The sequence below is a fragment of the Heterodontus francisci genome, chromosome 34 (assembly GCF_036365525.1).
Source record: "Heterodontus francisci isolate sHetFra1 chromosome 34, sHetFra1.hap1, whole genome shotgun sequence".
In the NCBI taxonomy this organism is placed as follows: domain Eukaryota; kingdom Metazoa; phylum Chordata; class Chondrichthyes; order Heterodontiformes; family Heterodontidae; genus Heterodontus; species Heterodontus francisci.
Window position 1 is genome coordinate 28,251,125 of NC_090404.1, and position 19,494 is coordinate 28,270,618.

At 44.2% G+C, this 19,494-nt stretch overlaps 1 protein-coding gene across 7 annotated transcripts in view; it reads right to left on the reverse strand.

Annotated features, from left to right (window-relative positions):
- LOC137349252 (zinc finger protein 229-like) overlaps nucleotides 1-19,494 on the reverse strand; it is a 725,490-nt gene that overhangs the window by 13,070 nt on the left and 692,926 nt on the right. Inside the window, exons 1-3 of one of the 7 annotated variants that reach the window (XM_068014759.1) lie at nucleotides 16,548-16,627; nucleotides 15,405-15,631; nucleotides 9,670-12,371 (exon numbers count right to left, since the gene is read on the reverse strand). In XM_068014759.1, coding sequence (XP_067870860.1) covers nucleotides 11,044-12,264 — 1,221 coding nt within the window. In that variant the 5' untranslated portion in view covers nucleotides 12,265-12,371; nucleotides 15,405-15,631; nucleotides 16,548-16,627 and the 3' untranslated portion in view covers nucleotides 9,670-11,043. The other 6 variants (XM_068014758.1, XM_068014756.1, XM_068014757.1 and 3 more) reach the window with 6 other exon arrangements.

Sequence of the window (19,494 nt, forward strand, 5' to 3'; positions counted from 1 at the left end):
CTATTTACTGCCTGCCAACTTGAAAATGCCCCATTTATGCTCACCCTCTGTTTCCTGTCTGTTAACCAATCCTCTATCCATGCTAATATATTACCCCCAACACCATGAGCCCTTATCTTGCCTACTAATCTTTTATGTGGCACCTTATTGAATGCCTTTTGAAATTCCAGGTATACTACATCTACTGGTTCCCCTTTATCTACCCTACTAGCTACATCCTCAAAAAACTCTAGTGAATTCTTCAAACAGGGTCTCCCTTTAGTAAAACCATGCTGACTTGTTCTAATAATATTATGCTTTTCCAAGTGCAATGTTAAGACTTCCTTAATAGTTTCCAGCATCTTCCCAACGACTGATATTAGGCTAACTGGCCTGTAGTTCCCTGTTTTCTCTCTACCTCCTTTCTTGAAAAGCCGCGTAACATTTGCCAACTTCCAATCTGACGGGATCATCCCTGAATCTAAGGAATTCTGGAAAATCATAGCCAGCGCATCCACTATCTCTGCTGTTATCTCTTTTAGAACCTGAGGATGCAGGGCATCTGGTCGCGGGGACTTGTCCGATTTTGGTTCCTCAAGTTTCTCTAATACCTTTTCTTGATTGATATCAATATCCTTAATTTCTTCACTTTTTTTTAGCCCCGAGGTTACTGCTGATTTCTGGGATGGAATTTGTGTCTTCTACTGTAAAGACAGACACAAAATATTTTTTAAATGCCTCTGCCATTTCCTCACTCCACATGATTTCTCCAGTCTCTGCCGCCAAGGGACCAACATCTACTTTAGCTACTCTCTTCCTTTTTATGTAGTTATAAAAGCTCTTACAATCTGCTTTTATATTGCTGGCTAGTTTACGCTTATATTCTATTTTTTCTCTTATCAACTTCTTGGTGGCTTTTTGCTGGTTTCTAAAACACTCCCAATCCTCAGACTTGCTACTATTTTTTGCAACATTGTAAGCCTCTTCTTTTAGTCTAATACTCTCCTTTTAGTCGAACACTCTCCTTAACTTCCTGAGTGAGCCACCGATGGGTCTTTCTGGATGTATTTTTGTTGAACTCTTTGAATTGTTTCTTTAAATGCTTCCGACTGTTCATTTACCGTCCAGTCTATTTACCCAATTAACTTTAGCCAGTTCTCCCCTCATACCTTCAAAGTTGGCTTTGTTTAAATTTAGGATTCTTGTTTGTGATTGAATTGTGTCACTTTCAAGCTTTGCACGAAATTCAACGGTATTATGGTCACTATTTCCTAGTGGATCTTTTACTATGACATTGCTTATTAACCCTGCTTCATTACACAATGTGAGATCCAAGATGGCTTTATCCTTAGTCAGTTCTACAACGTATTGCTCCAAGAAACTGTCACGAAAACATTCTACAAATTCGTCTTTTAGACCACTGTTGCCAATTTGATTGTCCCAGTCTATACGCAGATTAAAGTCCCCCACAATTAATACATTACCTTTTCTACATGCTCCAATAATTTCCCACTTAATGTTCTGTCCAATAATATAACTACTGTTGGGGGCCTTTAAACCACTCCCACCAGTGTTTTCTGACTTCTGCTATTCCTAATTTCTACCCGATTCTACTTCATAATCTTCTGAGGCCAGATCCCTTCTTATTAATGTCCTTGTGCCATCCTTTACTGTCAGGGCTACCCCTCCTCCTTTGCCTTTCTGTCTGTCTCTCCAAAATATTGTGTACCCTGGAATATTAATTTCCCGACCTTGATCTCCTTGTAACCATGTCTCGGTAATGGCAATTAGATCTCGATCATTTACCTCTATTTGTGCCACTAGTTCATCTATCTTATTACAGACGCTTCGTGCATTCAGATAAAGGAACTTCAATTTCATTTTTTTTAAGCCTCTATTCCCTGCAATGACCTTATTTGCCAATGTGTAATTTTTTTGTTAAACGCTCTGTCCCTTCCTGTCGGCATTTACCCACATCACTATCCTGCTCCGATACCCTGACCTCTCTCTTTGGATTTCTAAATTTCCCTTTACCCAAACCCTTTCCACACCCCAACCCACCACCCCCCACCCCCCCGTGATTAGTTTGGCCAGGACACTTGTTCCAGCCCGGTTCAAATGAAGCCCATCGCACTGAAATAGCTCCCTTTTCCCTGAGTACTGATGCCAATGCTCCAAGAATCGAAACTCCTTCTTCCCACACCACTCTTTGAGCCACGCATTTAGTTCTCTAATCTGCTTGACCATGTGCCAATTTGCGTGTGGCTCAGGTAACAATCCGGAGATGATTACCTTTGATGTTCTGCGTTTTAGTTTGGACCCTAACTCCTCAAATTCTCTAAGCAGATCATTTCTGGTTCTTTGTTCTTGGTTCCCACATGGACCACGACAACAGGATCGTCCCCCTCCCACTCCAGGTTCCTCTCCTGCCACGAGGAGATGTCCTGAACCCGGGCAGGTAACACAGCCGTCTGAACTCCCGGTCATGGCTACAGAGAACAGTATCTACCCTCATGACAATACTGTCTTCTATCACTACCACATTCCTCTTCACTCCTCCCACTGGAATGGTATCTTTCACTATGGTGCCATGGTCAGTCTCTTCATACACACAGGTAGCAAGGACCTTGTACCAGTTGGACAAGGTCAGGGGCTGAGGCTCCTCCATTACTGCATGCTGATTCCCCCTACCTGCCTCACTTACAGTCACACCCTCCTGTCCCTGACCATTGGCCATCTCTAATGTTCTCCCTACTCTAAGGGGTGTGACCGCCTCCTGGAACAAAGTGTCCAGGTAAATCTCCCCCTCCCTGATGTTCCACAATGACCACAACTTCGTCTCCAGCTCAGCAATGCTGAGCTGAAGTTGTGCAAGCTTGTACTTTGAAGTTGTACTTTGCTTCAGTAATCACTAGTGAGAGGGACCTGGTCGTTTGTGAGGACAGCATGGAACAGGCTGATATGCTCGAACAGGTTGAGGTTAAGAGGGAGGATGTGCTGGAAATTTTGAATGATATGAGGACAGATAAGTCCCCGGGGCCAGACGGGATATACCCAAGGATATTACGGGAAGCGAGGGAAGAGATTGCTGTGCCTTTGGTGATGATCTTTGCGTCCTCACTGTCCACTGGAGTAGTACCGGATGATTGGAGGGTGGCAAATGTTGTTCCCTTGTTCAAGAAAGGGAATAGGGATAACCCTGGGAATTATAGACCAGTCAGTCTTACGTCGGTAGTGGGCAAATTATTGGAGAGGATTCTGAGAGACAGGATTTATGATTATTTGGAAAAGCATGGTTTGATTAGAGACAGTCAGCATGGCTTTGTAAGGGGCAGGTCATGCCTCACAAGCCTTATTGAATTCTTTGAAGATGTGACAAAACACATTGATGAAGGAAGAGCAGTAGATGTGGTGTATATGGATTTTAGCAAGGCATTTGATAAGGTTCCCCATGGTAGGCTCATTCAGAAAGTGAGGAGGCATGGGATACAGGGAAAGTTGGCTGTCTGGATACAAAATTGGCTGGCCCATAGAAGACAGAGGGTGGTAGTAGATGGAAAGTATTCAGCATGGAGCTCGGTGACCAGTGGTGTTCGCAGGGATCTGTTCTGGGACCTCTGCTCTTTGTGATTTTTAAAAATGACTTGGATGAGGAAGTGGAAGGCTGGGTTAGCAAGTTTGCCGATGACACGAAGGTTGCTGGAATTGTGGATAGTGTGGAAGGCTGTTGTAGGTTGCAACGGGACATTGACAGGATGCAGAGCTGGGCTGAGAAGTGGCAGATGGATTTCAACCTGGAAAAGTGTGAAGTGATTCATTTTGGAAGGTCGAATTTGAATGCAGAGTACAGGCTTAAAGACAGGATTCTTGGTAGTGTGGAGGAACAGAGGGATCTTGGGGTCCATGTCCATAGATCGCTCAAAGTTGCCACCCAAGTTGATAGGGTTGTTAAGAAGGCATATTATGTGTTTGCTTTCATTAACAGGGGGATTGAGTTTAAGAGCCGCGAGGTTATGCTGCAGCTCTATAAGGCCCTGGTTCGACCACACTTGGAATATTGTGTTCAGTTCTGGTCGCCTCATTATAGGAAGGATGTGGAAGCTTTAGAGAGGGTGCAGAGGAGATTTACCAGGATGCTGCCTGGACTGGAGGGCATGTCTTACGAAAAAAGATTGAGGGAGCTAGGGCTTTTCTCATTGGAGCGAAGAAGGATGAGAGGTGACTTGATAGAGCGGTACAAGATGATGAGAGGCATAGATAGAGTGGATAGCCAGAGACTTTTTCCCAGGGTGGAAAGGGTTATCACAAGGGGGCATAATTTTAAGGTGATTGGAGGAAGGTTTCGGGGAGATGTCAGAGGTAGGTTCTTTACACAGAGAGTGGTGGGTGCGTGGAATGCGCTGCCCGCGGTGGTAGTAGGAGCAGATACATTAGGGACATTTAAGCGACTCTTGGATAGGTACATGGATGATAGTAGAATGACGGGTAGGTAGTTAGTTTGATCTTCGAGTAGGTTAAAGGTTCGGCACAACATCGTGGGCCGAAGGGCCTGTACTGTGCTGTACTGTTCTATGTTCTATCTATGTTCTAAGCTGCAGACACATACTGCAGACATGGTTGTCAGGGATTGCAGTGCATTCCACAGATTCCCACATGCTGCAGTTGCAGCACACCACTGGCCCTGCCACCTCTGTACAACCTTATTTTTCAGTCAATTAGTTAATAATTTAAGCTGAAGTCACGGAAAGTTGCACTCACCTACCTTGGAGCTGCTGGAGGCTGAACACGATAGGAAAAGGAACCCCTCTTTTCCCCCTCTGCACCGAATTCCCACGTGCACCAAATTTCCAACTTCACTCTGGCAAGTGTCTCTCACCCAGTCAACTATCTCTGGCTCTTCTCACTGCATCCCCTCAGTGAGTGGGGAAAGATCTGGCAAATGGACTATAATGTGGGAAAATGTGAAATTGTCCATTTTGGCAGGAAGAATGAAAAAGCATATTATCTAACTGGTTAGAGATTGCAGAGCTCTAAGATGCAGAGTGATCTGGGCATCCTAGTGCATGAATCGCAAAAGGTTCGTATGCAGGAATGGGAAGTAATTAGGAAAGCTAATAGAACGTTATTGTTTATTACGAGGAGAACTGAATACAAAAGTAGGGAGGTTATGCTTCAGATATACAGGGTATTGTTGAGACCACATCTGGAGTACTGTGTACAGTATTGGTCTCCTTATTTAAGGAAGGATGTAAACACATTGGAAGCAGTTCAGAGAAGGTTTACTCGACTAATATATGGAATGGACAGGTTGTCTTATGAGGAAAAGTTGGACAGGCTAGGCTTGTATCCACTGGAGTTTAGAAGAGTAAAAGGCGACTTGATTGAAACATATAAGATCCTGAGGGGTTTTGACAGGGTGGATGTGAAAAGGATGTTTCCTCTTGTGGGAGAATCTGGAACTAGAGGTCACTGTGTAAAAATAAGGGGGTCGCCCATTTAAGACAGATGTGGAGAATTTTTTTCTCTTAGGGTTGTGAATCTTCAGAACTCACTTCCTCAAAAGGCAATGGAAGCAGAGTCTTTGAATATTTTTAAAGCAGAGGTAAATTGATTCTTCATAAGCAAGGGAGTGAAAGGTTATTGGGGGTAGATAGGAATGTGGAGTTGAGGTTACAATCAGATTGGCCATGAACTTTTTGAATGGTGCAGCAGGCACAAGGGGCGAAGTGGCCTACTCCTGCTCCTAATTCGTATGTTCATATAAGGGCTTCAGGCACTTTATTAAACACACACAAAGCAGAAGAACATTAATCTGATAGATCTCTTGCACACAAGCAGCCAGCGGTGTGGAGCCTTCTGACAGTAAAGCCCCTTTACAGCCAGGATTTTCAGGAGCTAGGACATGGAAGGAGTCTCAGTAAAATCAGGGATATATTTGTTCACACAAACCAACTCCTAAAAATACTGAGTTTTTTTTTCATTTACTGACACTCCAACTGCCTGGGTGATTGACGTGAGCTCCCAACCAATAGGAAGAGGGTTGAGGGTCTGGAGGCCTGAGCAGGCTGTTGGTCCTCCGACCAATCGGAGTGAATGAGGGGCAGGGCCTGTGAGAGTGGGCGTGATCCTGTGGTGATCCAACTCTGGCACCTGACTCTGCCTTCTCTGCTGGGTTGTCAAAGTGGGGAAAAGAGAGCTGGAACTTCTCTAACCTGTGATTTACAAGGACACATTCCCTGGTTCCCAGCAGTTACTTTTCTTTAGTAATTTTCTCATTATCCCTAAACTACTCTGCCTACTTTAATTCTGCTATTTCTTAGTTTCACAATTATAGATATAAAAATCACATTCCAATCTAATCTATTCTATTACTCACTCTGGTTTAAATTATATTGTAGTTAGTAACAGACAAACCCCAAGTTTTCCCTAATCTGATGAGTTTCCGATGAGCTGATTCGGTGAAACGGAATGTCTTATCAGTGTTGACGTGGTAACTTGTCTGCAGTGAAACGTCTGTTTGAGTTTCTAACTCAGACTAAACTTCTCTTTCCCATTATACACATCAGACATTTGATGTCAATGTATTTTAAACATGTTATGTGAATATCTCTAAACCCTACAAGGGATTCAGAGAGACAAACCTTTAAAAGTGGGAGAACGAGTTGATAAAGTGGTTAAAAAGCACATGGGATCCTAGCTTTATAATTCGGAGTGTAAAATACAAAAGGACAGAGGTCATGTAAACCTGTACAAATCATTGGTTAGGCTGCAGTTCGAATATTGGGATCTTACACCAGGAAGGATGTCAAGGTCATGAAGAGGGTGCAGAAGAGATTCACTGAGATGATAGCAGAGAAGAGAGGCTTTAGTTATCAGGAGAGATTAGAGAAACTGGGGCTCTTTTCATTAGAACAAAGGGTCATTGGAGACCTGAGGGAGGGATTCAAAATTTCATCCGGTAAATGAGGAAAAGCTACTTCCACTAGCTGGTGAGTCAGTAACTAGAGGACATCAAATTCAAATCATCACCAAAAGACTGAGACATAGAAACATAGGAGCAGGAGTAGGCCATTCAGCCCTTCGAGCCTGCTCCGCCATTCATTATGATCATCCAACTCAGTAACCTGTTCCCGCTTTTGCCCCATATCCTTTGATCCCTTTAAGCCCAAGAGCTATATCTAACTCCTTCTGGAAAACATACAATGTTTTGGCCTCAACTGCTTTCTGTGTTAGTGAATTCCACAGATTCATCACTTTCTGTGTGAAGAAATCTCTCCTCATTTTAGTCCTGAATGGTTAATCCCGTATCCTTAGACTATCACCCCTGGTTCTGGACTCCCCCACCATTGGGAACATCCTTCCTGCATCTACCCTGTCAAGTCCTGGTAGAATTTTATAGGTTTCTATGAGATCCCCCCCTCACTCTTCTGAACTCCAGCGAATATAATTCTAACCGACTCAATCTCTTGAGACCCAGGGATGAAATATCGAGCAGACTGAATACAAATGTTCCAGACATTCCTGTCCCTCCGGATCATAAGATCATAAGAAGTAGGAGCAGGAGTAGGCCGTCCGGCCCCTCGAGCCTGCTCCGCCATTCAATAAGATTATGGCTGATCTTTCCGTGGACTCAGATCCACTTACCCGCGTTCTCACCGTATCCCTTAATTCCTTTATTATTCAAAAAGATATCTACCTTAGCTTTAAAAACGTTTACTGAAGAAGCGTCAACTACTTCACTGGGCAAGGAATTCCATAGATTAACAACCCTCTGGGTGAAGAAGTTCCTTCTTAATTCAGTCCTAAATCTGCTCCCTCTAATCTTGATGCTATGCCCTCTTGTCCTAGCTTCACCTGCCAGTGGAAACATCCTCTCTACTTGTATCTTATCTATTCCCTTCATGATTTTATATGTTTCTATAAGATCCCCCCCCATTCTTCTGAATTCCAATGAATATCATCCCAATCTACTCAGTCTCTCCTCATCAGCCAACCCCCTCAACTCCGGAATCAACCTAGTGAACCTCCTCTGCACCCTCTCCAGTGCCAGTACATCCTTTCTCAAGTAAGGAGACCAAAACTGCACACAGTACTCCAGGTGCGGCCTCACCAGTACCTTATACAGCTGCAACATAACCTCTCTGCTTTTAAACTCAATCCCTTTAGCAATGAAGGACAAAATTCCATTTGCCTTCCTAATTACTTGCTGTACCTGCAGACCAACCTTCTGCGATTCATGCACAAGGACACCCAGGTCCCTCTGCATAGCAGCATGCTGCAACTTTTTACCATTCAAGTAATAATCCTTTTTCCTGTTACTCCGACCGAAATGAATGACTTCACATTTATTAACATTGTATTCCATCTGCCAGTCCTTTGCCCACTCACTCAATGTATCTATGTTCCTCTGCAAAGTTTCACAGTCATCTGCACACTTTGCTCTGCCACTCATCTTAGTGTCATCTGCAAACTTTGACACCCTACAAGTGGTCCCCAACTCCAAATCATCTATATAAATTGTAAATAATTGCGGACCCAACACTGATCCCTGAGGCACACCACTAGTGACTGATTGCCAACCAGAATAGCACTGATTTATCCCCACTCTCTGCTTCCTGTCAGTTAACCAATCCTCTATCCATGCTAATACTTTACCCCTAACTCCATGCATCCTTATCTTATGCAGCAGCCTCTTGTGCGGCACCTTGTCGAAGGCTTTTTGGAAATCTAGGTACACCACATCCACTGGGTCCCCATTCTCCATTGATCTGTGACTGAGGAGAAACTGATGGGTTTATCTCATCTTTGAGTTAAGGTGATGGATGTCAGTGTCAGCGAATGGTACATTCTGAGCAACTGGTATCTACATTCTCCAGTCAGATACAGCATGGGCGAGATACAGAGTAAAGCTCTCGCTACACTGTCCCTGTAAACACTCCCACGGCAAGTACATGATGGGCTAGATACAGAGTAAAGCGCCCTCTACGCAGTCACCATCAAAAAAAGAGGGTTAGATGCAGAGTAAAGCTCCCTCTACACAGTCCCATCAAACACTACCAGGGTAGGGGAGAGGGGATTCTGTAGTTAGGGGAACAGACAGGAGTTCGTGATCACAGACTTGATTCCAGGATGGTATGTTGCCTCCCTGGTCTATATTCCCTGGAGTTTAGAAGAGTGAGAGGTGATCTAACTGAAACATAATATATTTTTAACGGACTTGGCAGGGTAGATGCTGAGAAAATGTTTCCCCTGTCTGGGGAATCTAGAACACCGGGTCACAGTCTCAGGATAAGGGGTCGGTCATTTAGGACTGAAATGAGGAGAAATTTCTTCACTGAAAGGGTTGTGAATCTTTGGAATTGTCTACCCCAGGGAGCTGTGGATGCTCAGTCATTGAGTATATTTAAGACAGAGATTGATAGATTTTTGGGTACTGAGGGAATTAAGGGATATGGGGATAGTGCGGGAAGGTGGAGTTGAGAAGATCAGCCATGATCTGGGTGAATGGCAGAACAGGCTCGAAGGGCCAAATGGCCTCCTCCAGCTCCTATTTCTTATGTTCATTAAACCTCAGTCTGGTTCCTCTCAAGCTGCTGAGTGAGTGAATTAAATCTTTCTTGACAAATCTCTAAGATACCAGACTACAAGTCATGGCCAAAACATCATTTATTGGTTACAAATCACCACTTAGTTAAATCTGGACACACAGACACTTTATAGACATGTATAAACACATAGAAATGTAATCAGAGTTATCCAGCAGTTCACCACTAATAGGGAGAGTATTTCACAAAACAAGTAACAAAGGTTAACCTGGTTATTCAGTGATTGACTGTAAATCAGCACTAATGGATGCTGAGTATTAATTACAGCAGGGACCGGAGTCTGAGCTTATAAATTGGTGAGTTTATTTTAAGAGTAATTCCTTCAATATCTGACATGTTAACAGCTGTGAACAGCCTGTCTATCAAACAGCTCAAGTCTGCTGGTGCTTACAAACATTCAGAGCTTAAACAGCCTCATTCTCGAGCTGAAGAACAGACTTTCTCCTGTCAATATAGAGCTGCAGGATTGGCCTGTGATCTGTTTATTGTTCATCTTTTGTTCAGTTTATTTACTGAGTGGATTTAAATTGAAAACGAGGTTTGCAGACATGATGGTTTATTCACACATGAATGAGAGATACTGAGGGGCAGATGCTCAGTCCAAAAGGAGCAACTGACATCAGAAATAAGGGTCACTGACCCGAAACGTTAACTCTGCTTCTCTTTCCACAGATGCTGCCAGACCTGCTGAGTGGTTCCAGCATTTCTTGTTTTTGTTTCAGAAATAAACCCCAACTGTCAGAATGAACATGGTTCAGTCCTGGATGTGATTAACAGCGGCAAAAACTGCAGACTCCAACCCCCTACAGTGAACTCACTGCTGTGTCAGCAGGCTGGAAGACTGAGTGAATCCCTTTCTACACACACAGAGCAGGTGAACACCCTCTCCCCAGTGTGAACTCGCTGGTGTATAGAGTCTGGATGACTGAGTGAATCCCTTTCTACACACACAGAGCAGGTGAACACCCTCTCCCCAGTGTGAACTCACTGGTGTACAGAGGCTGGAAGACTGAGTGAACCCCTTTCTACACACACAGAGCAGGTGAACACCCTCTCCCCAGTGTGAACTCACTGGTGTACAGAGGCTGGAAGACTGAGTGAATCCCTTTCTACACACACAGAGCAGGTGAACAGCCTCTCCCCAGTGTGAACTCACTGGTGTATAGAGTCTGGATGACTGAGTGAATCCCCTTACACACACAGAGCAGGTGAACAGCCTCTCCCGGGTGTGAACTCACTGGTGTATACAGGCTGGATGACTGAGTGAATCCCCTTACACACACAGAGCAGGTGAACAGCCTCTCCCCAGTGTGACTGCGCTTATGGGTTTCCAGCTGACAGGTAACTGAATTTCTTCTCACAGTCCAACATTTTGATGGCTTTTCCCTCAGTGTTATTCTCACTTATTATTCTGTGAGTGTGACGAGACATGGGATTCGACAAATCTCAGTCTGGGCATTTAAAAAGGTTTCTCATCAGCGTGCAGCTGCCGATGTCTCAGCAGGTTGGACGAACGAGCGAATCCCTTCCCACACACAGAGCAGGTGAACAGCCTCTCCCCAGTGTGAACCTGCTGGTGTGTCAGCAGGGCGGATGAACGAGTGAATCCCTTCCCACACACAGAGCAGGTGAACGGCCTCTCCCCGGTGTGAACTCGCTGGTGTCTCAGCAGCTTGGATGACTGAGTGAATCCCTTCCCACACTCTGAGCAGGTGAACGGTCTCTCCCCAGTGTGAATACGCTGGTGTACGGTGAGGTTGCCTGATTGCCTGAATCCAGTCCCGCAGTGAGAGCACCTGAATGGTTTCTCATTCGTGTGAACACGTTGATGGGATATCAGCTCCCGGGAACTTTTATAGCAATTCCCACAATCAGAACATTTAAAAGGTTTCTCGCCAGTGTGAAGTCGCTGGTGTATCAGCAGGGTGGAGGACAGAGTGAATCCCTTCCCACAGTCAGGGCAGGAGAACGGCCTCTCCACAGTGTGAACCCGCTGATGTGTCAGCAGATTTGATAACCGAGTGAATCCCTTCCCACACGCAGAACAGATGACTGGCCTCTCCACAGTGTGAACTCGCTGGTGTCTCAGCAGGGCGGATGACTGAGTGAATCCCTTCCCACACTCATAGCAGGTGAATGGCCTCTCCCCAGTGTGAACCCGCTGGTGTCTCAGCAGGTTGGATGAATCAGCAAATCCCTTCCCACACTCATAGCAGGTGAATGGTGTCTCCCCAGTGTGAAGTTGCTGATGTCTGAGCAGCTTGGATGATTGAGTGAATCCCTTTGCACACACAGAGCAGGTGAACGGCCTCTCCCCAGTGTGAAGTCCCTGGTGCTCCCTCAGTGCATGTGGGCTTTTAAAGCTCTTCTCACAGTCACAGCATTTAAACTTTCTCTCGTCAGTGTGAACTCGCTGGTGTCTCTGCAGGGAAGAGAAATGAGTGAATCCCTTCCCACACACAGAGCAGGTGAACGGCCTCACCCCGGTGTGACTGCGTCGATGAGTTTGCAGCTCAGACGGGTAATTATATTCCTTCTCACAGTCCCCACATTTCCACGGCTTCTCCCCAGTGTGACTGCGCTTGTGTTTCGAGAGGCCAGATGATCGGTTGAAGTCTCGTCCACACATGGAACACATGTCTACTTTCTCCACAGTGTGAACGAGGCTTTTTGCTTCCATAGTCAAAGGTCGATGACATTCAGATCCTGATGAATCGAAGTGACTGTCAGATCCTGATGTGATGTTTAGTTTGAGTTTGCTGTCTGCAAATCCTCCCCTTCTAATACCTTGTAAAATGAATTTCAAACAAGAAAAAGGGAGTGAGAGAGAACCCACAAAAAACACAAAGGCATTTGTGAAATTGAGCTGAACGAATCTGGTAATTTGTGGGACCAGAATAGAGAGTGGGCGGGGCTTCAGGGTCCCAGTGACCAGGAGAGAAAATCATTGACTCATTGATTTGATTCTCACTCTGCACACAGGGGCTGGAGAACTGAACCCAGCCACAGTAGAGGGAGGGAGAAAACTGGCAGAGGAGGAAAGAAATGGTGCAGATGGTGCCATGGGTTTGGATTTCAGCACAGGGAGGAGGGAGAGTGTGTGGGACGGGGAGTTACAGCTTTGGGGAAACAAGAGAGGAATAAAATGTTCCATAGGATCTCGAATTGTCTGTTCTGAATTTCTATCCTGTACTGACAGTGATGACTTTTATTACCTCCTTTTACAGGGGATTAGGAGAGGATTCAGACACATTGATTTTGTTCTCACTCTGCACACAGGGGGGTTTCTCACCATCTCTCCTGAAGGTGCTCGTCTGTGTTACTGTTAAGGTTCTGTTTACCTCTCACTGAATTGTTATAGATAAAATCAAACTAAACATCAGATCAGGATCTGATGGAGTCGTACAATTTATCGTAACCTGAATACCATAGGATTTTGAACATGGAAGGATAAAGCAGCGATCAGAGTGGGCAGAAACTGTACACGTGTTCTACGTGTGGACGAAGTTTCATCTGGCCTGTCGATACACAAGCGCAGTCACACTGGGGAGAAACTGTGGAATGTGGGGAATGAGAAGGAATTCAATTACCCATCTGATCTGGAAAACCATCAGCGCAGTCACACTGTGGAGAGGCTGTTAACCTGCTCAGTGTGTGGGAAGGGATTCACTCAGTCATCCAACCTGATGGGATACCATCGAGTTCACAAGTGACTGCAGGGGTTGGATGTTGCTGTTATTGCTGCTGTTATTCACATCCAGGACTGAACCACGTTCATTTTGACAGTGGGTTTATATCTGCTGGGAAAGAGTTTAATATTCTGTCAATTGCTTTACTTTGTAACCTTTAATCTTCAAATAAACTATCTTCCTTTGGGCTATTCTCAGGGTTTTGTAGGATGAAACAGACAGTGATTTACTTGTAATTCTTGCAATTTAGTATATTATATTGACTGTTCACAATGTGGTCTGTTCTATATTGGGAAGACCAAACACAGACTGGGTGATCAATTTGAGGAACATCTCCGTTCAGTCTGCAAGCATGACCCTCAGTTTCCGGTCACTTCCCATTTTAATTCTCCGTCCCACTCCCACTCTGACATCTCTGTCCTCGGCCTCCTGCCCTGTTCCAATGAAGCTCAATGGGAGCTCGAGAAACAGCAGCTCATCTTTCAATTAGAAACTTGACAACCTTCCGGACTCAACATTGAGTTCAGCAGTTTCTGCACCAACAGAGAGTTGTCGGGATCTGGAACGCTCCACCTAAAAAGGTGGTTGAACCTGATTCGATCAGTCATTTTAAAAGGGAGTTGACAGGTATTTGAGAATGAGGAACTTACAGGCTTACAAACAACAAGCGGGTGTGTGGAACTAAGCACGACTGTTCTTTCAAAGGGCCAGCACAAGCACAAAGGGTTGAATGGCCTCCTTCTGTGCTGTAAGTTTCTATGATTCTAGGAGTTGGCCATTTAGCCCCTTGAGCCTGTTCCACCAGACAATGAGATCATGGCTGATCTGTGATCTAACCCTATAAACCCGACTTTGTCCCATATCCATTAATACCTTTGGTTAACAGAGATCTATCAATGTCAGATTTAACATTAACATTGATCTGACATCAACTGCTGTTTGTGGAAGAGAGTTTCAAACTTCTACCACCCTTTGTGTGTAGAAGTGTTTCCTAACTTCACTGCTGAAAAGTCTGGCTTTAAGTATGACACTATGCCCCCTAATCCGAGATTCCCCAACCAGTGGAAATATGGTAGATAGAGAGAAATTATCAGTTCCAATTAATATCTTCAAAATTTTGATCAAATCAACTCTTAAACTTCTAAATACCAGGGAATTCAACCATCATAGTGAGGTGATGCATTTTCACAGAAGTGATAGGGAGAGGCTACATATACTTAATGGCACATTTGTGCAGGGACAGAGGGACCTGAGGGGGTTCATGTGCATAAATCCAAGGAGGTGGCAGGCCCTATTGAGTGAGTAGTTAGCGTATGAGATCTTGGGCTTCATAAATAGAGGTATTGAGTACAAAAGCAGGGATGTTTTGTTGAACCTTTATAAATCTCTGGTGAGGCCACAACTAGAGTATTGCATCCAGTTCTGGTCACCACACTTTAGGAAGGATGTGAAGCTTCTTGAGAGGGTGCAGAGGAGATTTACCAGAATAGTTCCTGGGATGAGGGAATTTAGCTACAAGATTAGCTTGGAGAAGCTGGGATTGTTCTCCTTGGAGGAAAGCAGGTTGAGGGGAGATCTGATAGAGGTGTACAAGATTATGTCAGGTTTAGATCAGTTGTTCCCATGAGCTGATGGTACAAGGACTGAGGGACACAGATTTAAGGCTTTTGGCCAGAGATTGAGGGGCCAAATGAGAAAGAGCTTTTTTACTCAGCAAGTGTTAATGACCTGGAACTCACTGCCTAAGAGAATGGTGGAAGCAGAGACAACCAATGATTTGAAAAGGAAATTGGATGGGCACTTGAGGAAAGAGTGGGGGAATGGGACTGACTGAACTGGTCTGCAGAGAGCTGGCATGGACTCGATGGGCCAACTGTCCTCCTTCTGTGCTGTAATGACTCTATGATTCATTTGTGTAATCTCTCCTTGTAATTTAACCCTTGGAGTCCAGGTATCATTCAGGTAAATCTACACTGCACTCCCTCCAAGGCCATTATATCCTTCCTAAGTTGTGGTGCCCAGAACTGAACACAATACTCCAGGTGTGGTCTAACCAGGGCTTTGTGTATCTCAGTGCTTTTCCACTCACACTGATAACTGAAATCTTTTCCCACAGAAAGAACAGACAAACCTTTTTTCTTCCACGTTCAAAGGCCGTTGATGTTCAGGTCTTGATGAATCGAGTCTCTCTGCCAAATCTTGATGTGATGCTTGGTTTGAGCTTCTTATCTGCAAATCCTCCTTTTCTAATACCCTTCCAAAAAAGCCATCACTGTCAGTCCAGGATAGAAATTCAGAAGAGACAAATATTTCTCTTGGTTTGAGTTTGCTGTCTGTAAATCCTCCCCTTCTAAGGCCCTGTAAAAGAAGTTTACAAAAGCCATCACTATCAGTCCAGGATAGAAATTTGCAACATTCTCTCTTCCTGCTTCCTGGCCCAGGATGGTCACACATGCGCCCTGCTGCACATTGCCCCAAGAGGCAATATAGAGGAGAAATTACTTCACTCAAATTCTTTGGAATTCCCTACCTCAGACAGTCGTGGATGCTCCATCATTGAATACATTTAAGGCTGGGATACAGATTTTTGGTCTCTCAGGGAATCAAGGGATATGGTGAGCGGGTGGGCAAGAGGCGTTAAATCCTAAGATCAGCCATAATCGTTTTGAGCGGTGGAACAGATTCAATGGGCCATATGCTCTACTCCTGCTCTGATTTCTTGTGTTCAACACTCACAGCAACCTACAATCCACCTACATTACCGGGCTAGGGAGGCAGAGTTTAGAAACACTCAGCAACACGACCCCAGTAAAAGATCCCAGGAGGAAAAGGGGGAGCAGTGTGTGTACCTGCCCTGATATCCCCCTCCCCAGGCCTGTCAGTCAAACCCCCCACTCCTCCCAGTCCACAGCTCAGCCCAGCAGCTTCCTGCACCTTGAGCCAGCCCTGCCCAGGTGTGGCCCAGTCCAAGGGGAGTCTTTGTGGAACCGGGGAGGGGGGACCTCCTGCCCTGTGCTGTGTCCCAAATGGTTCCTCCCTCCCCTCCCCTCCCCTCCCCCAGACCCCTTTATAACTGAGCTCAGTTTCCTTTAAAGTTTTGTCCTTTGATGTTACACTTTATTAATCTTTAATTCCTCCAAAAGAGCTGGAAATCTGGCGGCCGTTAACCCCGGGCCTGTCACCGGGAGAAGCCCCGCAGCTGCCGCCCCGCTCGGTAGAAACACCGGGTGTTTCTGAAGCCTTTCCAGCCGCCGGCTCCACCGCTCCCGCTTACCGGATGCAGATTCGACTCGCGTTGCGCATGCTCCAAACACTGTTACGTCCTGCGCCTGTGCACACGGTACTTGAAGCTCCCGACAGCGACCTCTGACCTCACAATGTCCAGGTGATTGACGGCAGCTCCGGACCAATAGCAAGAGGGGACGGGACTGAGGCTAGTGCATTTATGCAAAGCTGCTCAAAAATCCCCATTATTTAAATTTGACCCATTCACAGGATTCTTCATCTGTTTGTTACAATTGAGCGAACACACACCCTGCACAAACACCGATTTTATATAGGATTACTGATTTGATAATCTTTGCTGCACGATTTATTAAACACTGTTGGGGGAGTGTTGTTGTAAAATCACACAGAACGTTTAAAAGGCTGACAAATTAGAAAAAGCCAAAACTCATGCTGTTTACAATTCAGATATACCACAAGGTATGTTTACTGTTTTCTACCACTCCTTGGTATCCACTGAACTCACACTTGCAAGAGAGAATGACATGAACGAACATTGCTTCATCCAAAATAAAAGCACAATACTGCAGATGCTGGAAATCTGAAATAAAAACAGAAAGTGCTGGAAATACTCAGCAGATCTGGCAGCATTTGTGGAGAGAGAAGCAGAGATAACGTTTCAGGTCAGAGACCTTTCATCAGAACTCATCATTGCTTCATCCATTTGTACAGGCATGATATTCCATGATCTTTCACAAATGAGAAGTGCTAAAAATAATTATAGATAACACAAATAGGCGGAATAATAATTTGATCAGGCATTGTTACGACCAGGCGAGAAAAGTGTCTAAGGGTCTTTTGCTGTCTTCACCTGATCTTAGTGTAACAGAGTTTTATTTTTAAACACACTGTGTTTTGAGCTCCCCCTTTGTGAATCCTTGTTCACAGCTTTCCCATTATAAGGCAAAGAAGTGAGCATAAACAGGCTTTCTTTGGTTTAAAGTAGAAAAGTGAAATTTATTAAACCTTAAACTTAAACTCTAATACGGTTGACACCTACGGATATACAACCTGCCCACTCTAGCATGTACATGTGATACACAAATGCAAATGAGGACAGAAAAGAGAAGAAAAATAAAATGGAGAGGTTTGAGGCAGTTTCTCAAGGGGGTTTCTTGTTACTGTTTCTGTGTTTCCAGCTCGCTGTAGAGTCCTTGATTGTAGACAGCTCTTACTTTTCGTTGGGGCCCAGTATTCTGCTTAACCCTTGTTCACTGCAGGAGACTATTCTCTCTTGGGGTTCATGTGTCTTCAATGGTTTCCGAAGCTGGTGAGAGTGAGATGAGAGCAGACAAGAGAGAGCTCTTCTTAGTCCAGAAGAAAAGTGCTTTCTGATTTCTTTCCCAGTTGGAAGTTCAAATTCAAAGAAACCCCAACAGTCAGTCAGTCATGTGACTAAAACTGGTTTGACCACTTCTTCTGTGTATTGGGGAAGCAACGACTGGGTCCCTTTGTTACAACACTGTCTGCTACTATGCAAATCATTTTCCAGTCAGGGGCTTGCAATTTTAAGTTTTAATGTTCATGTGGCAAAATCCATGTGTGCCTCATCTTGGCAGATGAGGGGAGGCGGGGTTTGCCTGACAGCATACATAATTAATAGCAGTAATTTATTTCTTTAGTCTCAACAATAAACCTGTTTTGCATCCATTTGAATGCTACACAATTATGTAGTAGCTCTATTCTCTACCATCACTCTGCATCCCTGGTTTCTCCAACCAGGTCATGCAAGACTTGTCTTAACTAATGCTGTGTCTTTAAACCTTAGAAAATGTCAATGAGAACAGTAGAAAAGACAAGAGCCAAGCCAAGTTATTCAACTCATCAAAGCTCACCAGCCATGATCATTTTGAATAACAGAACAGGCTCAATGGGCAATATGGTCTACTCCTATTTCTTGTGTTCATCACAACAGTGCAGATAGTAGCTTAATCACTCATAGAACAAAACAACAGCTACTGTAACAACACAGCTGAAGGGCATTATGAATTACAACGACTTTTGAGTTCAGATAATGGTGTAGTGACATAGAGATTCTTTTGTGGTTTGGAGGTCATCAGTATCTTGTAATTACATTACAGATGTTACGACCAATTGCTCCAGTCAAAGCCCCCAATCAAAATACACGATTCTGATTGTGGTGGGAGAAACGCACTGTTAATTCAATCCCGTCTCTCCACAGATCACCTAAACATATCATTTTAAATTTTCCAAATTAAAGAAAGATGCAGCCAAATTGTACCATCTATTAACCCCCGAAGGAGGCTAACCAAAACAGGTGTCTTTAATTCAACAAATTAACTGCTTAATTAGAAAAACTAAATTCTTCAACACTATGAAGATAGAAACTACATTATAAATAGAAAAAAATAGAGTCCTTGCAAGTTTACAGTCCAATGTTGCTTGAAGTCCTCACACCCGTCTGATGGGGAAAAAAAGATTCTTCCACAGTAGAACAGTCCGTAGTCTAATACCAGCAGTAAGTGATGCTTTCCTTCCTTCAGCGATGGATTTCAACAATTAACAACTTGCAAACACTTTCAATAGAATCAATCTGACTTTTGAGTTTTTGAGGGATAAAAGATTGTCACAGTCTAACTTCCCTTCCTTCAGTTTAAATTAGCAGAGATCTGTGTTTTGGCTTGACTTTCTTTTAGAATTTTGAGAGATAATAATAATTAAACAGGCAAAATTCTCTTCCTTCAGTTTAAATGGTTGAGAGCTTTTTTTTCAGGTGTTAACACCATCTGTCTGTCTGTGTTCTCTGTTAGAACAGACTGTCTTCAACTAAATAGCCAGTTCAAAATTGAATTCTAACAAATGTATCACGTGATGCTCAGTCCAAATAGCTGTATCCAAGGTAACGAGAATGCACCCTTTGATTTGCAGTCTCTGAATGGTTGTATCCAATGGCAACTAAAAATGTATTTTCTCTA